Raw genomic sequence first — 19,370 nt, 5'->3', positions numbered from 1 at the left:
TCCTTCCTAACCCCAGCAATTCTGGTACAGTTTTGCTTTGAGCTTGTGAACCTAGATAAAACTCCAGGTGTGTTATGCTTACATGGTAGGATGCTCTTTCTTCTCTGTCCATAGGGCGTGTCACATACATCCTGCCAGACACGGGGTCAATGCTGAAGACTTCCATCGGCGGCTGGTCGGCTCCCACTCCAGTGATACTGTATCTGATATGGATCTCTTTGTCCTTATCGGAACGAATCTGAGTGAAATAACAAAGACAGCAATCGATAAGTTTTGAACAAAAGCCATATGGATGTTTAAACAACTTTAAAGATCTGAGCCTGAAAGCTGCATAAATGTAATACCGCTGTCAATTTTGACAAGGGAGCTGTATGCCAAAGATTTGGTGAAAAGCCAGGAAAAGTGTATTCCACATATTTTCAGCTATTTTTCTCCTCTTTTATTCATGACGATTCTCTAGGAATCATTGAAATTCTGACTTTTTGCCTTAGATGTGGAAGAGCCTATATGCATAAAAAAATGCTGTTTTCATGTTATCGAAACCCTAGGCTCCTGAAAGCATCCAAATTGTTCAGCCATAGCCAGAGTCTCCCAGCCATTAATCACTTCTGAAAACGCTGTCTGCAAGCTCCCACGTCGTGTTCTCAGTCCCTGTGACTGTGTGCACAAATACTCCCATGGAATTCGAACAACAGGGCTGCGTGCTCCCTCTTTCTCCAACCCAGGTGCCTTGACAAGGCAAGGCTGGGAATGCCCAGTGGGATATTACCATTTCATGAGACTGTTTGTTGAGGAAAAGCTGTTTGTTACATTGCTCCTGAAACCCCCTCCCTCCCATACCTCGGGAACATCACCATGAACCAAACACAGCACGAGTTACATGGACCTTGGATACAGAGCCAAGACAATAAAAAAGGGAGGTTAATATGTTGTCCTAGCAACCCTGACTATCTCTTTAAACTCAAATTTAATTTTCTGATCAAATGCTGGAAGAAGTTCTTGAAACAGCATGACTATTCCTGAAAGAATGTGCAAGGTACAAATAAATTACCACCCCCCGCACCATCACAAACTGTCTTGGCAGTATAAAAGTGACGTGCATAAATTTTTCCCTAACAGGTCTATGAATACAACAAAGTAGTGGGAAGATAATAGAAATCTCGTAGCTGAGTGCACGTTAGCGTCTCTGCTACGGCAGCTGCCTGCTTGGAGGAGCCTGAGTTGGCTCAGTGGGTTGCAGGAGCCCCCCGTGCCCTCCCAGACAGTCCCAATTTGGGGAGCGAAGGTCATTTGCCAAGGGAAGGGGAGGCTTTGCTTGTCAGGCAAAGGAACTGGGACAGGGCTGTGGGCTGCTCTCGCACTCCTCCTGTATGTGACCTACTGCTATTTCTTCTCCTGACGCGGGAGGCTGACAAGATGCTGAACGTGTTGGTGCAGAATAACATCAGATCCCCTGGCTCTGAGAATCTCCTTTGATGCCTTTGTCCCAATCATTACCAAGTTTGTCCACTGTTTTCTTTGTACTGCCTCCCCCAAACAGCCTGCCTCTGCTAACGGCTAATAATGTCAGTTATTACTAGACACTGCCAGGATTGATTCGTGCTGCACCTACACTTCTGGAGCTGAAGGTCAGGGAATACAGACAGTTTCATCTGTCTTTTCTCTACAGGATTGACTGCTTGTTAGGCTATTAGTACCAAGGAAAATTGATTGGACTTACACTAGTATAATCACTTAAAAGAGGGGACATTGTGAAAGTGCCCTCACGCTGCACACAACAGTTTGTAGAGGTTTTTGTGGCACAGTGGGTATTTGTAATAGGGACCCGAGCAGACAGGCATGAATCCAATTTTTGTTAGCAAATCTGTGGGTGAAAGAGAGCATACTGAAATCAAGCTTTGCTTGCACAACTGTGGTTTTAATGACGGCAACTGACTCACCAGTTCAATAACTGAAGTTTGCAGTCCTCATTTTCAGAAAGTCAGCTTTCACCCTGCCAGGCAGAAAGGGCTGAAAATTGAATTTATGTGAATGTCTGTGCAAATGTATAGCTCAAGTCAGGGAGCTCAAGCTCTAACCCACTGCATACACATTTGTAGCTAGGCTTAAGGTTAGTGAGAATGTGGGAAGCCACCACTGGACCTTCAGCTTTGAGCCAGTGTGGGGTTCCCATCTTAGAAATTAAAGAGAGTAACAGGGGGACACAGTTGTGTGTCTGTCTCCATCAGTGTGGGTCTGCACAAATCCAAAGGATCTGTAACGCATCAGGATGAAACCAGCCCTGCATCCTTTACAAAGTTTTTCCTTAAAAAAGGCCCAAGAAAAAAAAACCAAACAACCCACCAAACCCAAGGTATCTGCACTTTTCTTGCCTTTCTGCTCACTGAAACATGGGAGCTGGGAGGGTCTCCCCAGCCCCAGCACGGCTCAACTATGGCTGTAACTTTAGCACAAGCACCAAACAGCAAATTAGTCTTGTTCCAAGGAACTAAAATGGAAGCAATTTTACCCTGAATCATGGAAGGGGAGAGTCTGTTAGTTCTTTGTGGGCATTTTTCTGCTCTATTTCCTGTTGCATATAGTACCCAGATGCCATTGTGATAGAAGCATTAGAAATGCATAGAGAGAGACAGAAACAGGGAAGAAGAGCCTGGATTTAAATATTCAGTGCTAAAGGCACTATATTTTATTTTCAGGAAATGCAGATAAACAGAAGCTCTCTAAGAAAGCTATGTACAGTTCAATAAAGTGTACGCTATAGGATGTCCTTGCAGCACTTTCATTAGCATTAATAGGGTCTAAGCTGTCTGTATGTAAATCATTGCAGATCTAGGAGATGAAATATATCATAAGATCCACACGACTTACCCAATTATACTAAGAAAAATCCATAAGCTAATTATACTGCATTGAGCAAAACAAAGATAGGGGGAAACACGTTGCAAATATTCAGCAATGACTCATTATTTGTTGTTAATTGCCATCATCCTACAATAGCTTGCCAGTTACCTGTACTTAATTCCATTTCCAGTAAGAATACAAGGATGTGAAGTGTTCAGGAAAAAAAAAATCACATAAGAAGTAGCACTTGTCACAGAAAGTTGCAAAGACTATTAACAATGAAGCATACTATATATTACTACCAGGGAGATATTCATCGCACAAAGGCACATGCTTTTTATATTGGAACATGTAATTTTAGCACTATTAATGAGATTTAAAAAAAAATAATAAAATTTCAGTAATCCTGTAACATTTTGACCAAAGGTTTCATTTGCATAATTCCCAGGGTGCAATTTAGTAAATCTTGTTGAGAAGTTAAGAACATTATCTGAATACAATGTAAGGTTTACTTCTTTTGTTGAAACCATTCCTGGAGCAGTTTACCATAATAATAATAAGAATAAAAACCCTCCTCTATTCCCAAGGAGCTCACTAGATCAGGAGAAAAAAAATTACTGGTTGGGCAAATTTACTGGCTGAAGAGTTGCTTTTTCCTTCATTTATGCCTGGGAAGTGAGAAGATGGTAACATAGCCATATGATAATCTTCTGACTGGAGAACATACAGCTGAACTATTTTTTCATTGATCTTTCCTTTTATAATGCAGTCAAGAGGTGTGCAGGGTTCTGGGTTACAGAACAGATGGCAGAAGGATAGTTTTCCTCAGCTACAGCTGTACATTTTTTACTCGGAGAACCCTTGGAGCTTTGAGCCTCTCCAGCGCCAGGCACAGTACAACACTGTGTATGATGACATGAGCAGGATGAATGATGATGGCTGATGACTGTCCTAAGAGGAATTTGCTTGTAAAGCAGCTTTTATGTTCTAAAAAAGCCCTCTGGGATAGAGCTTAGCGCGGACTGTTACACTGGTGAGGGAAAATGTCCCAGATCGAAAGGCAATTTACAGTGGAAGATGTGAACCCCGATCCTATCCTATCTCATGAACACAGGTGAGATTTTCCATGCAGGAACCCTGGGATGCTGAGTATCCTCGCCTACACTGACAGATACAAATGGGCCATCTGGGAACTGTGGGACCAGCCACCAAAGCCACAGAGGGAACCTGCAGCAGAGCCGGGCACCAAATGTGCACTGCCAGACCTCTGCTTGGCTGTGGCAAGCAAGGACACAGTGGCCTTGAAGCCCAGCAGCGAAGCTGGGGGATGCAGAGGGTATTTAGCTTGAAGCATTGATGCACCATCCAAAACGGAGCACAAGGGCTGCAGTCAATGTTTGCAACTCAGAACCAGAATGCCAGGAATCTGACTCAGCTCTTGTTTCTATGGAGTAATCCCAGGAATAGGAAAAATCGGTGTGATTTCACAGAGGGCTATTTTCTAGTGCAGGTTCTGATATAATAACTCATATGTGTGAAAATGAACATTGCAACTCTTGAGATAATGCAAGGCTAAGCCCTTCAGAGCTGCCTTTCTACTTTACAGCAATGTCACATTTAGATGGGCTTGAAAAGCAGCCTGTGCTTGTGACACAGGACAGCATCCTGCTTTTACAGATAAAATCTCAGGGTTCGTGCATCTCCATCAGGATTTACTGGGTAGCTAAACTGTTTCTGCAAGTTTTACTGGTAAGCAATATTTCAGTTGATGAGCTCCTCTGAGGTACCAGATTTTATCACTCTGTTTTGCTCCTGTTGATCCATATCCTCCTCGTGCTCTTAGCGCTTCCATTTCTTGCTGTGGGGTTTTGAATTTACAAGCCCTCTCATCCTAGCAGATGACAAGAACCACCGCAGATCGCTGTAACTCTCCTCAGGAGCAGAGGCAATACGGGCTATGGAAAGCTGTACCGTTAGCAGATTGGAGAACACCGTTGAGTCCATAAATTACATAGTTTTTGGAGCATGACATTGCCAGAAAAAAGTGGCCCTAATAGAGATTGTTTAGGTGTGGATAAAGTAAATGCCTGGAAGCCTAGGAACCCAGGTGTGTAACGAAAGGCTGAACAAAAAAGGACACCTGAGCCTACAGAAGAGAAGACGGATCTGTAACAACAGCATGTACCAAACAAACTACACTTAAGAGGATTCACTGAGCCATACACGGTATGCGTTCTGCCCACCACAGTGGGATGGTACATGTAAGTACCTGCGAGTGTACCTAGAGAAAGCAAAGCAGGCCATTTACACTCTGTTGCATTTTCTATCCAAGGAGCAAACTAGAAAATCAATTTCCTTTGAAGTTCTCCAACTTGGCCTATAACATATGGAGTTAAGAATGCCCTTCAAAAATTACTTCATTTCCCAAATCTCCCATGGAATGCTATGAAACATTTGCACTAACATGACCTGGGGAGACTTAGACTTGATCTTTTTGTTTTATATAACCCATTATAATTATTAATGAACACATAAAGTAATGTAAATGATAAGCAGTAAGTGTCTTTTATTATTAAGCTCTTAGCTATTTTGCCCATTAAGAAAACCAAATTAAAATAATTGAAGACTATAATCTGTCATGCATTCAAAATGCTCCATAGAAATTCAGACAGGCAAACATATTCAAATTCTTTAAAAGAGTGCACTTAAGAGTCAGTCTAAGCATTCCAGGATTGGCTCATTAATTTTAGTGGAAATATTTTAATTCAGCTACTCTTACTGCTTATTGAAATCCTTGCTAAGGACTTACTTATTTATTTTTAACTGAATCTGCAATATGTTTAAGACTCATTTGTATAAAAGTTCTTAACTCTTATTTCACAGTTCTTTTAGAAGCCAGTAGAGACACATCTCTAGCTCTGTATTTCCAAACAAATTACTGCGTGCTGCTTAAAGAATCACATATGGTTTCAATAAATAGATGCAAAAGTCAAATGGACAGTGAAAAATTAACACAGATTTGGAGACCCAACTAGGTTAAGGTGATATTTATTAACTTCTGTCCCTTTTTATCACAATGATCCCTTTTTGCCAATGATCCCAAGCTACTTTGCAGAAAGAAAGGACAACAGAAGAGCCTCTAAAATGCTTCAGATGTCTTCAGAGAAAAACATCTCTTCTGCGCCTTGCAGACAGGCTGCTTTGACATGGCAAGGGCAGCTATCATGTCTGAACAAAAGGAGTATTTCCATCAACTACAACACTGGGCTTAACAGCAGCCTGCAAGTCTTTAGTTGCTACTGGAACAAAATGAGCATCACCGGAGCCAAGTCTCCCATGGCAGTGGTATTTGCACACAATGTTTAGGAAAAGATCTCTACTGGCCAAGAAAGAAAGGATGGAAACTTTACAATTGTAATTGTGGATTTCTTTCTTCCCTCAGTTGGGGTTGGTTTCATCTCATACATAACTTTCTAAAAACTTTGTTATCTGGTCTAAGATAGTCAGATAGACAGAATACCAGCAAGTCTTCCCAGACTGAAATCCATCCTCCTGTCTTGAACACTGAAGTATGCATCAAATTGCCTGGAAGAAGTGGTCTTCTTTTCCCACATATTGTACAGAGAGAACCCAGGACTATACTTAGACTAGATGCCTAATTTTTACATGTTTGAGATTCACTGCAATGAATGCCATTCTTTCTGACACTACAAACAGCATTTCGCTCCTATCACCACCACTATGCAAGAGGTTAAGTTTCTTGTTCTTCTTTAAAATCCAAATCCAAAACCGAATAGTAAAACCACTCCCTTTATCCTAACGGTTGGATGTCTCTCCTGCCAGATTAAACCTTCCTCTGCTTCAGTGGAAACCTGTGCAAAGTGATTTATAATGTATTTATTTTGACGATAAAACAGAGTTAAACCAGTACGTCACAGAGATTAAAGCTGTCATTGAAGTTATTGATGTCACTGATGAGGCAGCCTGCATTAGAGAAGGAAAGGAAACTACAAAATGTTTGAAGCCAAACGAGAACAGCCCCTCATGCATGCCCAGCTCGCGCTCGGCCGCCTGCAGAGGAACCCATTCCTCATACAGCTTGCCTGCCTCTTCCCAGGAGGAGTTTGCTTTCTCTGCACGGACCCTGCGAGCGTTTGGCCAAGGCGCTTCACCAAATGTTCCACTGCTGAAAGCTTCCAGCGTTTCACAGGTCCTTTGGCTTTCACACGTCTCCCTCTGTCCAAGGGCTGCTCTCCAGCACAGAGAGGCCCTTCAGGCCAACTACTTCCATGTGGATACATTGGCCAACTACGTCCAAGTGGATACAATTCTCGAGAGCTTTCCCTACGCCCATCGGTAGCTTTGATAGTCTTCTCTCCCTCTCTCCCTTACAGTTTTTTTTGGAACTGTTTACCAGGGTTTTTCTTCTTTACCTGGATGCAAATGTAACATCAAGCAGACGGAGAACAGGAGAATATAAATCAGGCTCAATAAGGGGACCGTAATGCAGTTGGAGAGAAGAATTTCTGCCTGCAATTCTGGCCAATAACCATGTCTGACCCCATGCATAAGTATGGGATGAAAATGAACCTGTCAGACTCATGGTCCAATTCAAAACTACCATTATTCTGCTTGGCATAAAAGCAAACTAACAATTGCCTAGGAAACTGAATTTCATACATGAACAGATGAGATGCTACAAGCACAGAATACCTGGTGTGCAGCAGTGCAACCAGGCACAGGTTCTGTGGCGTTTTAACTTTGCTTTCCTACCTGCTGAAACAGCAAAAATGTTATGTTTTAGCATGAGTTGCCTGGAACCAAGATGACTGAGGTCTGCAGGATTTGTGGGGCCAGTCTGCTCTGCGTAACTCTCTGACGGGGCTGGTTGCTGAGCCGTGACTTGGGACCAACAGCAGCGAAGATGCTGGCAGCCCAGCCAGGTCTCTGTCTTTACCAATGAAAACTCGGTAAATTGCAATTTGTTGCGTGGTCTTCATGATTAAATAATTAAGCAATTTTCATTACTCGCTATTATGAAGGTCAAGAAGCTAATGTGTCTGTATCAACTAACTGGCCAATGCTAATGGATCTTCCACATCTAATGGTAATTGATATGGCAGAGTAATTTCTAAAGCAACATGTGCCTTTCTTCAGGTCTTTTGCAGCCGGTTCAGTTTTTAAGTACTTCACTGTGGAAATGCGTTAGGCTGTAGCATGGTGAGTGAGAGGGAGGAGAGTGGCTCTGATGGGAAGAGAAGATTGCTATGGATCAGCAGAATACCAGCACGTGACCCACGTCTTATCACTGCCAGACGGTTGATAGCAGAAGCAACAGAACTCGTTCTTACTACTCTTTCTCTTATCTCACATACAAGAGAGCAGATTCTTCAGTGTAGTGACTGAAGGCATCCCAGTGGAGTTGCATGTGCTGCTACCAGGTGTGTTTTGGCCCTGAAGAACAGAGGCTGGTTCATACTGTGCAAGATGCAAGCAGCTGATATTAACTAACCGGGATTTGAAGCAGATGCACAAGCCCTCCTCTGCTGTAGAGGATGCTCCATGACAAAAGGTCAAAGAAAATACCCCTGAGAGTTCAAAACACACTGTTTCTTATTCCTCTGCTGGAGGAGCTGTGACAGGCAAGAGAAGATCATCCTTTAGACTCTATTTATGAAGGGCTACACACTGTTACCCTTACGCAGGGTACCATCCTGCAGCACCTTCCTGCAGCTGACCCTAGCGCTGGCTGCTATGGCTATACCCAAATGAAGAACTAGGCAACAAAAACACATCACTTTGTCCTCGTTTCTTTTTGAAGTGTGTCTGTCCTGAAGCCTCATGTTGCATCTGCCACAAAGCCAGCCTGGCAGAGAAAATCCAGCACCTCTCCGGGTAAAACTGAGCAGGAAACGCAAGTGCTCAGCGCAGAAAATGAACAAGGGCAGCAAATACTGACCTGGAGTAACCTGATCACTGTAACTAATGATTGAAGCCCTCAGCGAGTATAAATCCGTGTAGGCTCACTGGCTTCAAACACAGGCATACTAATTTATTTCAGCTGAAAATCTGGTCCGCAGTGTTTAAAAATTAACCTGCACAGCAGAAGAACGAGTGAAGAACTATCTTTGTACAATGACACGCAGCAATTTAACACAAGCAGCATTCCTCTTGGTAGAACAGTGAGCTCGGACACAGGGAAAAAGTATTTGGTGAGGAATAAGCACACTTTTGTCCCAGACTCAAGGAATATAATTGGTCTTAGTGTGACCTCTGCTTTTGTAATGAGCTCTGGCTTTCCCAGTCATATACAGCCACACACTGCATTCACATTTTGCATGACACCTACAGGCATTACTGGTCATGGAGAAGGGGTGCTGTGGCATCACTGTGAATGCTAGTCTTGGCATAAAATTCAGCTTTTGGACCTGTCTGCAAATAGTGAACAATAGCAAACAACAATAAAACCCTCTAGTGTGTGCACTCTGGAGAACAAAATCTGCAGAGGCTCATGTTTGAGACACTACTTTGGGATGCTTGCAGAGCAGGATTTAAAGTTCTGCAGTTCTCCAAGTGTCTCTAATAAGTTTAATTATAGAAAAAGCAAACCCAATCGTTTATTCTGTAGGGTAAATTACATGGCACAGTGTATCCAGAAGTTATTTCAATGGTCAGTAAAGGGAAATGCCAACTGTGAGGAGGCAGAAAATGAAATTCTCCTTGTGCACCACAGGAGCAATGCTAACGGACATCAGTGCAGGTCTAGACTTGATCATCCTTGTGGGTCCCTTCCAACTTGAGATATTCTATGATTTATTGTCCACTGAACAAGGCCAGTGTGAGATGACTTTGGTCGTAGGATTCATCCTCGAATGTTACGCAGACAAAACACTGGTTCCTCTCTAACCTTTCCCTGATGGCCAAATTCTGCCCATGGAGGGATACAGATGCTTCCTTCTGCAACAGGTAACAGCAGCTAAGCAGGACACCTGACAGCTGCATTCTTCCTTCAAGCAACCACTGAGCAAGACACCGTGAGAGCTCTGCAGTCAGGAACATTCAGCAGGGTAACAGCAAACAGGCACAAGTTGGGCACAAGCACCCCAGCCCACACGGCACGATCCAGCACCATGCCCACACGTACACACCTGGAGTCCTCATGCACAGCTACACACGCTGTGCACCAGCTACCCGTGCACCAGCGCTGAAGACCAGCAACAGCACACGCTGCCACGTGCACACCAGCTGCACTCCCCACCACCTGCAAGTGCCGAGCCTCCTGCTCCCCATTCCCAGCCCGCTCCCCCCTGCCCCAGCCGTCCTGTCTCACCTTCGTGCAGCTCAGTGGCTTTGCTAAGGTTCCCCCCGGCAGCTGCACTTGGGCCCCACTTTCCAAAGGTAGCTTTCCCTCTGGCGCGGGTGTCCTCAGACTCAAGACCCACCATTTCTGCAAATCTGCTTTGTGCCTCAGGGACGGGAGATTGCCTTCTAGGAAATTTCAAACCTGGCTGAACTCTGCTCATTTGGAATGACTTCACAGGGCTGAAATTTTGGCAAGCTTTTGTCTTTCATTAACTGTACTTCTGCATGGATTAGATCTGAGACCCCTGCTTAATTTGACTTGAATTCACGTTAGACTTACTCATATGACTTACTGATGTGTTTGCTGTCCTCATGCTTTTAACAGAAGAGGCAGACAGGCCTGCTTGAGGGCAAGGTGCCTTATTCTTAAATCTGTGATTAAATGATCTGGGATGTTTTAGAACCTTTTTACATCTCACTTCCATTTGTGGCTGATTCTGGTCTGGAATTTAACCCCTCAAAGCCAGTAAGACTCCTCAATAGTCATAAGCACAGACACAACCACCAGCCTCCCACCCTCCAACCCCCCCCAGGAACAACGACCCATTCACACAGGTAGTTCTGTTCGCAGAAGACACAAAGCACAGCTGCCTGAACAAGCAGCTGAGCAGCCACCCACCTGAACAGGGCACTCACACGGGTACACCCACACACCCCGCCGGCAGCCAGAGGGGCTGTGCTGGTGTGCACTGGCACGCGTGACACTGGGGCACCGCAGGTGACATGCACTGCAGGGCAGCCCAAAGCTCAACTAACTTGCCACAGACCAGTTACTTTCTAGGATCTCAAGAGGTTCACGATGAGAAGATTTCAGATTACTAACAGTTTGCAGGGGGGACACGTGAATTTGCTGATACCGTTTGCCTTTCCTGGCACCTCCACAAATAGGCGCGAGGTGCAACCCACTTGCTCAGCTCTCCTGTGCAAACCTGCAGCTTGATGGGCTTGGCTAACAAGGATGGTGGGAGCCCTGTCTGATCTAGGATGCTAATGCTCGACTGCCTTTTTAATTGCAGATACTCTGACAGACATACTGAATTTCTTGTTTAATTTTTTTGCAGTATTATTAATTGATAATTTAATTTCCGATCTGGCGAATTACATGCAATTCCTTCACCATCAGTTAAATGACAAGTTTAGAGCAGAACAGTTTAGGTAAGCAGATTGTCAGTGCTTATGGCTGTAAGACATAATTATGTACAGCCAACTGTGTAACGCGCTTGAAAAAATTATAAGCCTAGGCACAGAAATTAAAATTATTTCAAGATGAAGTTATACAAATACAGCTGCAAAAAGCTGCAAAATCCTATTAATTTATTCCAACTGTAGTGGGTAGTGCAGCAGGGTTCCAGCCCCCACCACCCTGCCAAAGAAAGTTTAACTGTAACACACGAGTAAGAGGCTGGATGTTTACATCTAAACATGGTTCCAGAAAACTATTTCAGCTATTATTTATGTACTCATAAACTTCTGGGCATCAGCTGGTAACTTGGCATGATGACTCCTCAGTGTGTCAGGGCAAACATTAAACACTAAATTACCATATGTCAGCTTTGGGTAGTTAATAATTCTACCACATCTTGGACTACTTGAAGGCTTTTCTGAAACTGCTGTCAAATCGAATCTTTCCTTCGATCAATAAAGCAGCACAATGAAATACACTATTTGTAGTGTCTAAAAGAATAGATTAGCAAAATACTGTAAATGCAACTGGCAGGGACTAACTCAATTTCTTAACTGGAGATGCCCAAAACACGTAGCAGTACTTTCAACTAGGTGACCCACACGAGGCAATGGCACGTATCCGTATGTCCCCTACCTGTTTCTCTGTTACGTGCACTTCTGGTTTGCCACCAAAGCCCCCCTACAAGCCCAGAGCTGCATGTTACCTGCAGATCTAACAGGCAGCAGTTAATTACGGGAACAATGTTTGTTCTGCACCGCTGGGTCTATCAATCGCAGCCGGAGGAGTAAAATAGAGAAAGGCTGCAAGCATAGAGAACGTGTCCGACCTTCTGCTTGTTTTCCAAGCTGTGTAATAGAGATATCTCTAGCAATACTGAAAATAAGGACCAGCAGCAATCTCTTGGAACAGGCAAATAAGGTAGGAAATGCAGAAATCCACATGCTGGGCTTTGTTTAAAGGGGTACTACCCACCCCAAATGGCACTTCTGCTGCCACTTTTACTCTCAGTCAAGTACAGCTGCAACTAACACACACTACTACAGTAAGTAAAACAGATTGGAAGGAAATGTCATTTCCTCTGTGCACGTGACAGCATCAATGACACATTTCAAGGTATTCAGCATTGGCAAACCAGGACCAGATCATCAGTGCAATTGTGTTCCTACCAAAGCACCTGAAACGTAAGTCAAATTATTTCTAGGGCTTGCTGCACGTCTTACTATGAGCATGCAGAAAATCTGACTCCGGCTTCCCATAATGCAGCCAAAGGTCATCTGTAGCCTCCACATGAGCTTTGGAAGACACTTTAACTTAACACAAACCGAAAGCAAAGGTGTTGCATTGCAGATGACTTCACTGAGCATCACCCAGCCTGGTCCTCGCTCCTGCAGGCAGTCCTCCAGGAACAAAGCTGGGAAACTCTGGTCTAGTTTCTTCTTTTGAAGCACAAATGAAATCTGAGCTCTTACAACATTTCTGTGTTTTCTCGTGCTCTTTGGTCTGTTCACTACACCCGCTGTCGTGCTGCATTTTATAGTTCAATTGTAAGCCAGAAACATGCCCTCTAGGTTTTACAGATCCACTCCCTCCAGTACACGCATCGTCTTAAAGCCTTGTTGGAGACTGGTGACAGCAGGAGTGGCTCTGAAATGCAGTGGCCCCCCAACAACCTTTAAACCCATCAGCAGTGAAAAAAGGAAAACCAGGTCTTATAGACAATTTTTTTGAGGATTCTGTTTTTTTGTAATTCAGGTCACTCCATCTGATCCTCCACTGCTGACAGATTTAGTCGTAGCAGTTGTTCTCAGGCTGCACAGCCCTGAGAAAGTGATGTGAAAGTTGCTGGTGGCAGGAAATTGCTTTCATAATACTTTAAATTTTAAAAAGTTGATAATGACATAGGGAATAGGTCCTGTGGGAACAGGGAGGGTTGAAAATAATCCACCAGTGAAAGAACTGTGAACTGCTGACTTTCAGTTTTTAATTGGGATGGAATTACAGATCATCCTCTTCTATCAATCCCATACATACTCAAAAGGTGATACTAAAAAGGAACAGATTATTATTATTTCATACAGCATCTTTTTTTATCAGAGGAAATTAAAAGAAAACAGTCTGCCATATAGCAAAATCACACAGCTGCTTTATAAGCCATGCCTCGCTCTCCAAGCTAGTGTAAATCAGCATGGCTTCTTTTAGTTCAGGGGCTTTACACCGATTTCCACCAGCTGACAAGCTGACCCAGTATTTTTGTGGTGATTAGAGTGGGATATCGCTTCGTGTTTATTTCTAGGAAAGCTCAAAGTTGGCTCTTGTGCCTTTGAGAAGCTGGATGTATGCAGGGGACTGACATTTCTTCAAACTCTAAATCTTCAGGGCTTTTTTTTTTTTTTTTCTTCTTTTTAATAAGAAGCAGGAGGAAGATTTCCTGACCCTCTGAACTATCCCTGGTTTTGAATACACTACATGGTATGCCTGTAAACAGAAGAAGAAAGCTCTTGTGTGAAACTTCTTAAACTGCAGAGGATGACGGACAGCAAATGGGATGCAAGCCAAGGAACATGACAATTAGCACAGAGAAAGTTTTCAGGGTTTATTCCATCAGTCAGCACTTAAGGAGGCTTTGAAGGGGAAAAAGCATCCTTTCATATATTAATCCACTACTTCTGCACTTTCCCCCTATTCCATGGATTTAGTGCTTAGCTGCTAAATATCTATATGCAGAGCTTTATTAAGAAGAGTTGGTTTGCTTTTTGAAAGATTCCACATCCATTAGTTTATATAGAGAAAAAAAAAAAAAAGGCAAAATCATTTCGCCTGCTGCAATATCCAGAGTTTAAATGACGATTTATTCTTCCCCAGCTTTTAGTACTTAAAGATGGGGATGCAAGAAAAAGCCAGCATTTCTTCCAATGTTATTTCTGGTCACCACCTCACTAAGGAGTTGGGTTGTGCTACCAATGATAAAGGAACTCAGTGAAAGCAAAGAGAACCCCCTCCCCCCGCTTCACCCCCTTCCTGTTCTCTCTTGGCAGACTTCACATCTGAAGAGGCACCTTACTGTTCCAAGATAAAGTATTTTCTTCTTGCTTTAAAAAGAAAAAGTTCTGTCAAGCAAGAAGTTGGGCAACAGCAGGGGACAATGCCATACCAGTATTAATTAGCAAATTCCAAATGAATCATAGTTTGTGCTTAGCAGGGTATGCTTGAAAACCATGTGAACTTTTAAAATGCTGTGTTGAGCATAATAGTTGCAGCTTATTTTTATGTATTTTTTTAATAAGACTAACAAAGGAAGAGTTGCTTTGGAAGGGCATCTTATTCCCTCCATGGCCCTGTTCCCAGGCATTTGTGCTCTTGCCCATCTCTTTATTTGGAGGACGACAGCCCTTTTGGTTCCAGGCCACTACTGGGGGACAGCAATTTTCCTCCAATTAATAGGTGGCATAGGTGATTCAGGGTGCAGTGCCACACAACAGGGGTGTGCTGTGACACTCCACACTTGTCATTTCCATGGCTCTTTGATCCCCAGTCCCCAGGACTCCAAAATTTGCCTTCCCTGCAGAGGAGCGGTGCTCCTGCTGCCAGGCTGCTTCTGCCAGCGCTCCCATCGCTCTGCAGGTCGGTGCTTTCATGCACCCAGCTCCCTGCCTCAGCATGGGAGGCAGAAACGGGTAGTGGCTACATAGGGCAGCAACTGCAGCGACAGACTGATCTTAATTTCAGTATTATTTAGGTTGTGATTGAGCTGGGGCACCTGCCTGTGCAAGGCTCATCAATTCTCTTTGATTTGGAAGACGGTGCATCTCTGTCAGACTGTGAACTTCAATTTCAATGCAGAGCTCCATTGCTGTTTTTCCTCTCTTTCACTTGTATATTGAGTTGAAAAGACACAGGAATTAGAAATTGGTGCACGGGTACAGGGTAAGCAGTGATGGGAGGTTGTGAGCATTTATTCAGGTAGCATGCAAGAACAAGATGCCCTTGGTGATCTAAGAAACGGCCACACTTCAGCTCTGAATATCAGGGTGACGGTGAATCAAGAGCAGATCAGACTGACAGCATATTTTGCTACCTGATCCGAGCTCCCTCAAAGGCTTGGGAAGCCAGTATGGCAAGGTTTCACTGGCTACACTTGAACAGGCAGCAGAAAACCCACACAGCTATCCAGAGGGTGGGTAGACCGAGCCACAGCTGACTGGAATACAGTGGTGGTGATTCAGCTTCAGAGGGGAGGAGGGATGAAACACCCCTGGGGTCCCTTCTGCCATAGGAAACCAACGCCACCTTCCTGGGGAGCATCTCTTTCAAGGTGGGTCGAGTCAAGGGAAGACACTGCAATTTTTAAATAATTATGGTCTAAACACAAAGAATGTTCCAGAGCATTAAGAAAACTTATACAATGAAACATTATGATTTTTTTCTAGGCCTGTGTATTTCTTGAACCAGCAAAAGGAAGAGCAGTCTCAGGAAGCGTTACCAACCCTGTCTGCCTGCTGGCTGGGAGGAGGAAGAAGGAAAAAAAGGGAAACCAAAAGAAAATAGAATCCCCTCCCTATTCTGCACCAGGATAACGCTGCTGCTTGCAGAAAGCTGGCTGTGGAAGGATTCAGCCACTCAAATCCACATCGCACAGCGTGGGTTTAATGTAACTCAAACCTGTCCACCATGATTTAGCAAGAACAGCGATAATTGTGAGCCTCACATGCCTCCTTATGCTTTCTCTTACCCTGGCAAACAGAACTGACTGTGCACAGAAAAGCTGGGGGCTATTGCAACCTAAAGAACAACTGCAATGTCCACTGGGATCCAGAATATTCAGAGCTATTTTAATCAAATTACTATCGATTAGGGACAAACTAGAGTCTACTGAAGTTAATGGACAGATTTCCATCCACTTCAAAGGGCTCTGGAACAGCCTGTAACCCAGAAACCAAGCAAGTCTCAAAATCAGAAACTGCATTTTGGTCTAACCCTGATTGCATGAGATAACTGTTTCAGCTGAAACATGTTGAAACTACTCTGCCAGAGACAAACATCAAACATCTCAAATAGCTGGAATCCAGCAAAGCTACCGGCAACCAAGGAGAGTCCAACAGCAAGTGTGGCCAGCTACAGCTACCAGAGACCTACAAACCAATGGATTCGCTCCACTGGTAGCTATGGAAGACCTTTATTAACTTAAGTAGGAAAAGAACTCTGCAATTTTGTGCATGTATAAATATAGATACTAACTTAGTTTTACTTTCCACACAAGTTTATTTTCTTTAAGAAAGAGAAGACTTTTTCTTATTTTTTCCTGGAAAACTGTTACTGTTTAATTCCACACTACAAATGTATCGTTTGTCCTTTTGTCTTCACAGGACCTAATCATATTCTCTGAGGGATAAATACAGAATCATGACACAAGCAATTTGTTTAAAGCAGCTTCTCTTACTGCCTAGAACGTTTCATCGTCTTTAAAGCTATATATTTACGTGACAGCCAGACATCCATTAAACCCCACAAATCTTAAGGGCTAAGAGGAATAAAAGGGATTTCTTCTTTTAGATTTCATAAGGGGAAAATCAGGCCTGAATAGTGGGGGTCATGACTTTACCGACCTTCACAATATTGGGTTCTTCCCAGATTTCGTGTAATTTCAGTGTTGAGTCTGTGGAAGAAATAAGGCTATTTTCCTATTAAAGAAGCTAAAGAGAGCGAGCACTTCAAATAGCTTGTAGGGACCAGCAGCACCATATTGTTGTCAGCTCCAACATTATACTTCCCCGGTTTTCATTCATTCAAGAGGTTTAGCAGGTAAACAGATAAATCCCACTTGAAGTCACTTGTGCTGTGCTTGAATGGCAGCGGAGGCTGTACTGGATTTCTTGATCACACAATAGTTGAGAAAATTTGAAGCAGTAATTAAAAGAAGAAAGATATTGGGTTTAAATGCTCCATTTTATCTAGTTCCTTTTGTCAACATTCAGTGGGATGTTTTGCTCAAACTGTATCAGAGTAAGTACCAGAATATGCCCCCCCCATATCTATCTATCTATCTATCTATATGTATATACGCAAACACACACACTCTTTTGTTTTTTTTTTTATGGACGGATGGAGATCCCAGCACCACCATTACCAACAGAAGAAGAGAAGAATGCAAACATTCAACAAACATCTAGCTACCAGAGCCCTGATTGTTGGATCTTTTGATAGAAAACGGGACGGATCATTGTCCAAAAGCCGCAGGTTTTCCAGACCAACCCTTCCTAACATAAAACCCTTGGAGAAGTACAAACGTAAAGCACAGCAGTAGTTGCTGGGAGCTCTTTCTCCTGTTATGCTGCCGTTCTAAACCGCAACGCTCAACCAGGAAAAATGCTGTTTATTGTGCTTCTTCACACTGCTCCCAGCCAAGTGTCACCTTGCTGGTCACCTCAGGGTGTGTGACTGGAGCACTGGCCAAAGAGTGTGTACCTTCACCACATAACCATGCCTGGAATCAAGAGATATGGTTTAAGTATCTCTTAATGTCCTGTTATCTGTGGATCACTGACAGTGTTGATCATAACAGTCTGACACAACTCCGAAGGAGCTGTTATGGTCTATTGTATCAATAGGTACCTAGGGAGCCTTTAATCCGCAGATGCCTGGGTAATGACAGCATACCAAACCCACAGTATTTCTTTTTTCCTTAAAAGTTGCTACTGTTAACGCAGTAAAAAGAAGCAAAAAGTAATGTTCATTGTAAAAATAAAAGGCCCATTGTTTTTCACAATGCAAGAGCACAAAAAAGTCTGAAACCCAAGGTTTTTCCCCTTTCAGTTGTAATATAAAAATGATCCAAAATGTTTACGCCAGGAGACAATTTGGAATGACTTGTTTTCCTGCTGAGCTATAATCTTGGTCAGCGGGAATGCTAGTGATGTGACTCAAACTGTACTGCTGCTGTAGTGTGAAGGAAAGAAGGGGTGAGCTGTCATAATTCTTAAATTAGCAGAAATGTTTTTTGTGTGTATGATGTGTGAAAGTATGAAAATAAGCAGGGGGGTGGGGGGAGGAAACTGTTTGTTTCCCTTGGAAACTGGTAGATGGATTTGAATAAGAAAAGTCTATTTCCATGTTAGGTTCTCACGAGGCTCCTGCATGCCGCAGAGACAGGCGTGGTGTGAAGGCACACATACAAACATACTGTTTTAGCAACAGAATTCAAACGATCCATAGAATATACAATTATCACTTAGGAAGTCACAGGCTTTTGATTTTTTCAGAGAGGATTCTTTCAAAAGACTTTGTGCAGTGAGGTCTGTGAGATGCCATATACCCAGAGCACAGAGGCATTCCCATTCGTTTTCCTGGAAAATGCTGTTAAAAAAATGATTTGCTTAATAAAGAATTGTGTTTAGAAGAAAAGAGTTAGAAGCTGCTTTGGAAACATTTGATTGCTCATTCTTTAAGCAGTATCTTTTTGCAGATACAAGATAGTTTTCAAAAAAGGGGATTAGTACACAAACATACAGTATCTCTTTTAATTCTGACATAGAAACACATCCACAAGAAGTTTTGCAAGAGAATAAACATCCATTGTGCTAGCAATTAAACCCTTACTCGTAAAAGGGTCTTAACGTTTCCACTGACAGTCATGCAGAAGAGTACCACTACCTCCTGAGAATTCTAATAAAAAAATTCTTGAACGCAGAACTGCATTGTGCAACTTGGCACACTTTGGTCCCTCGGTCTTCAGGGGAAAAAAGGCTGGGTTACAACCCCCCTACGATAAACACACACTTGACAGTATGTTCCAAAACATTATTTAAAGAGAGACTTCTGTTCACGTTATTAATGCCTTTAATATGGATTCTCATCTCCTCTTTTTATTACTTTGTGTGAGTTGTGAAAAGAGCTGGTCAGCACTTCAGAGCTCCCGCTGCTCATCAGTGACTGATGCTGGCCATAACGTTAAAGCTAACACAACCCCCCCTCCCCCAATCCAGAA

At 43.1% G+C, this 19,370-nt stretch overlaps 1 protein-coding gene across 2 annotated transcripts in view; it reads right to left on the bottom strand.

The window, feature by feature from the left end:
- Positions 1-19,370, bottom strand: part of CDH4 (cadherin 4) — a 463,214-nt gene that overhangs the window by 101,492 nt on the left and 342,352 nt on the right. For both annotated transcript variants that reach the window (XM_056354017.1, XM_056354018.1), the window contains one exon: positions 83-238. In XM_056354017.1, the coding sequence (XP_056209992.1) occupies positions 83-238 (156 nt within the window). The remainder of the gene's footprint in view (positions 1-82; positions 239-19,370) is intronic.

This window comes from Falco biarmicus, chromosome 10 (assembly GCF_023638135.1).
Source record: "Falco biarmicus isolate bFalBia1 chromosome 10, bFalBia1.pri, whole genome shotgun sequence".
In the NCBI taxonomy this organism is placed as follows: Eukaryota; Metazoa; Chordata; class Aves; order Falconiformes; family Falconidae; genus Falco; species Falco biarmicus.
This window is presented reverse-complemented; position numbering and strand designations above follow the sequence as displayed.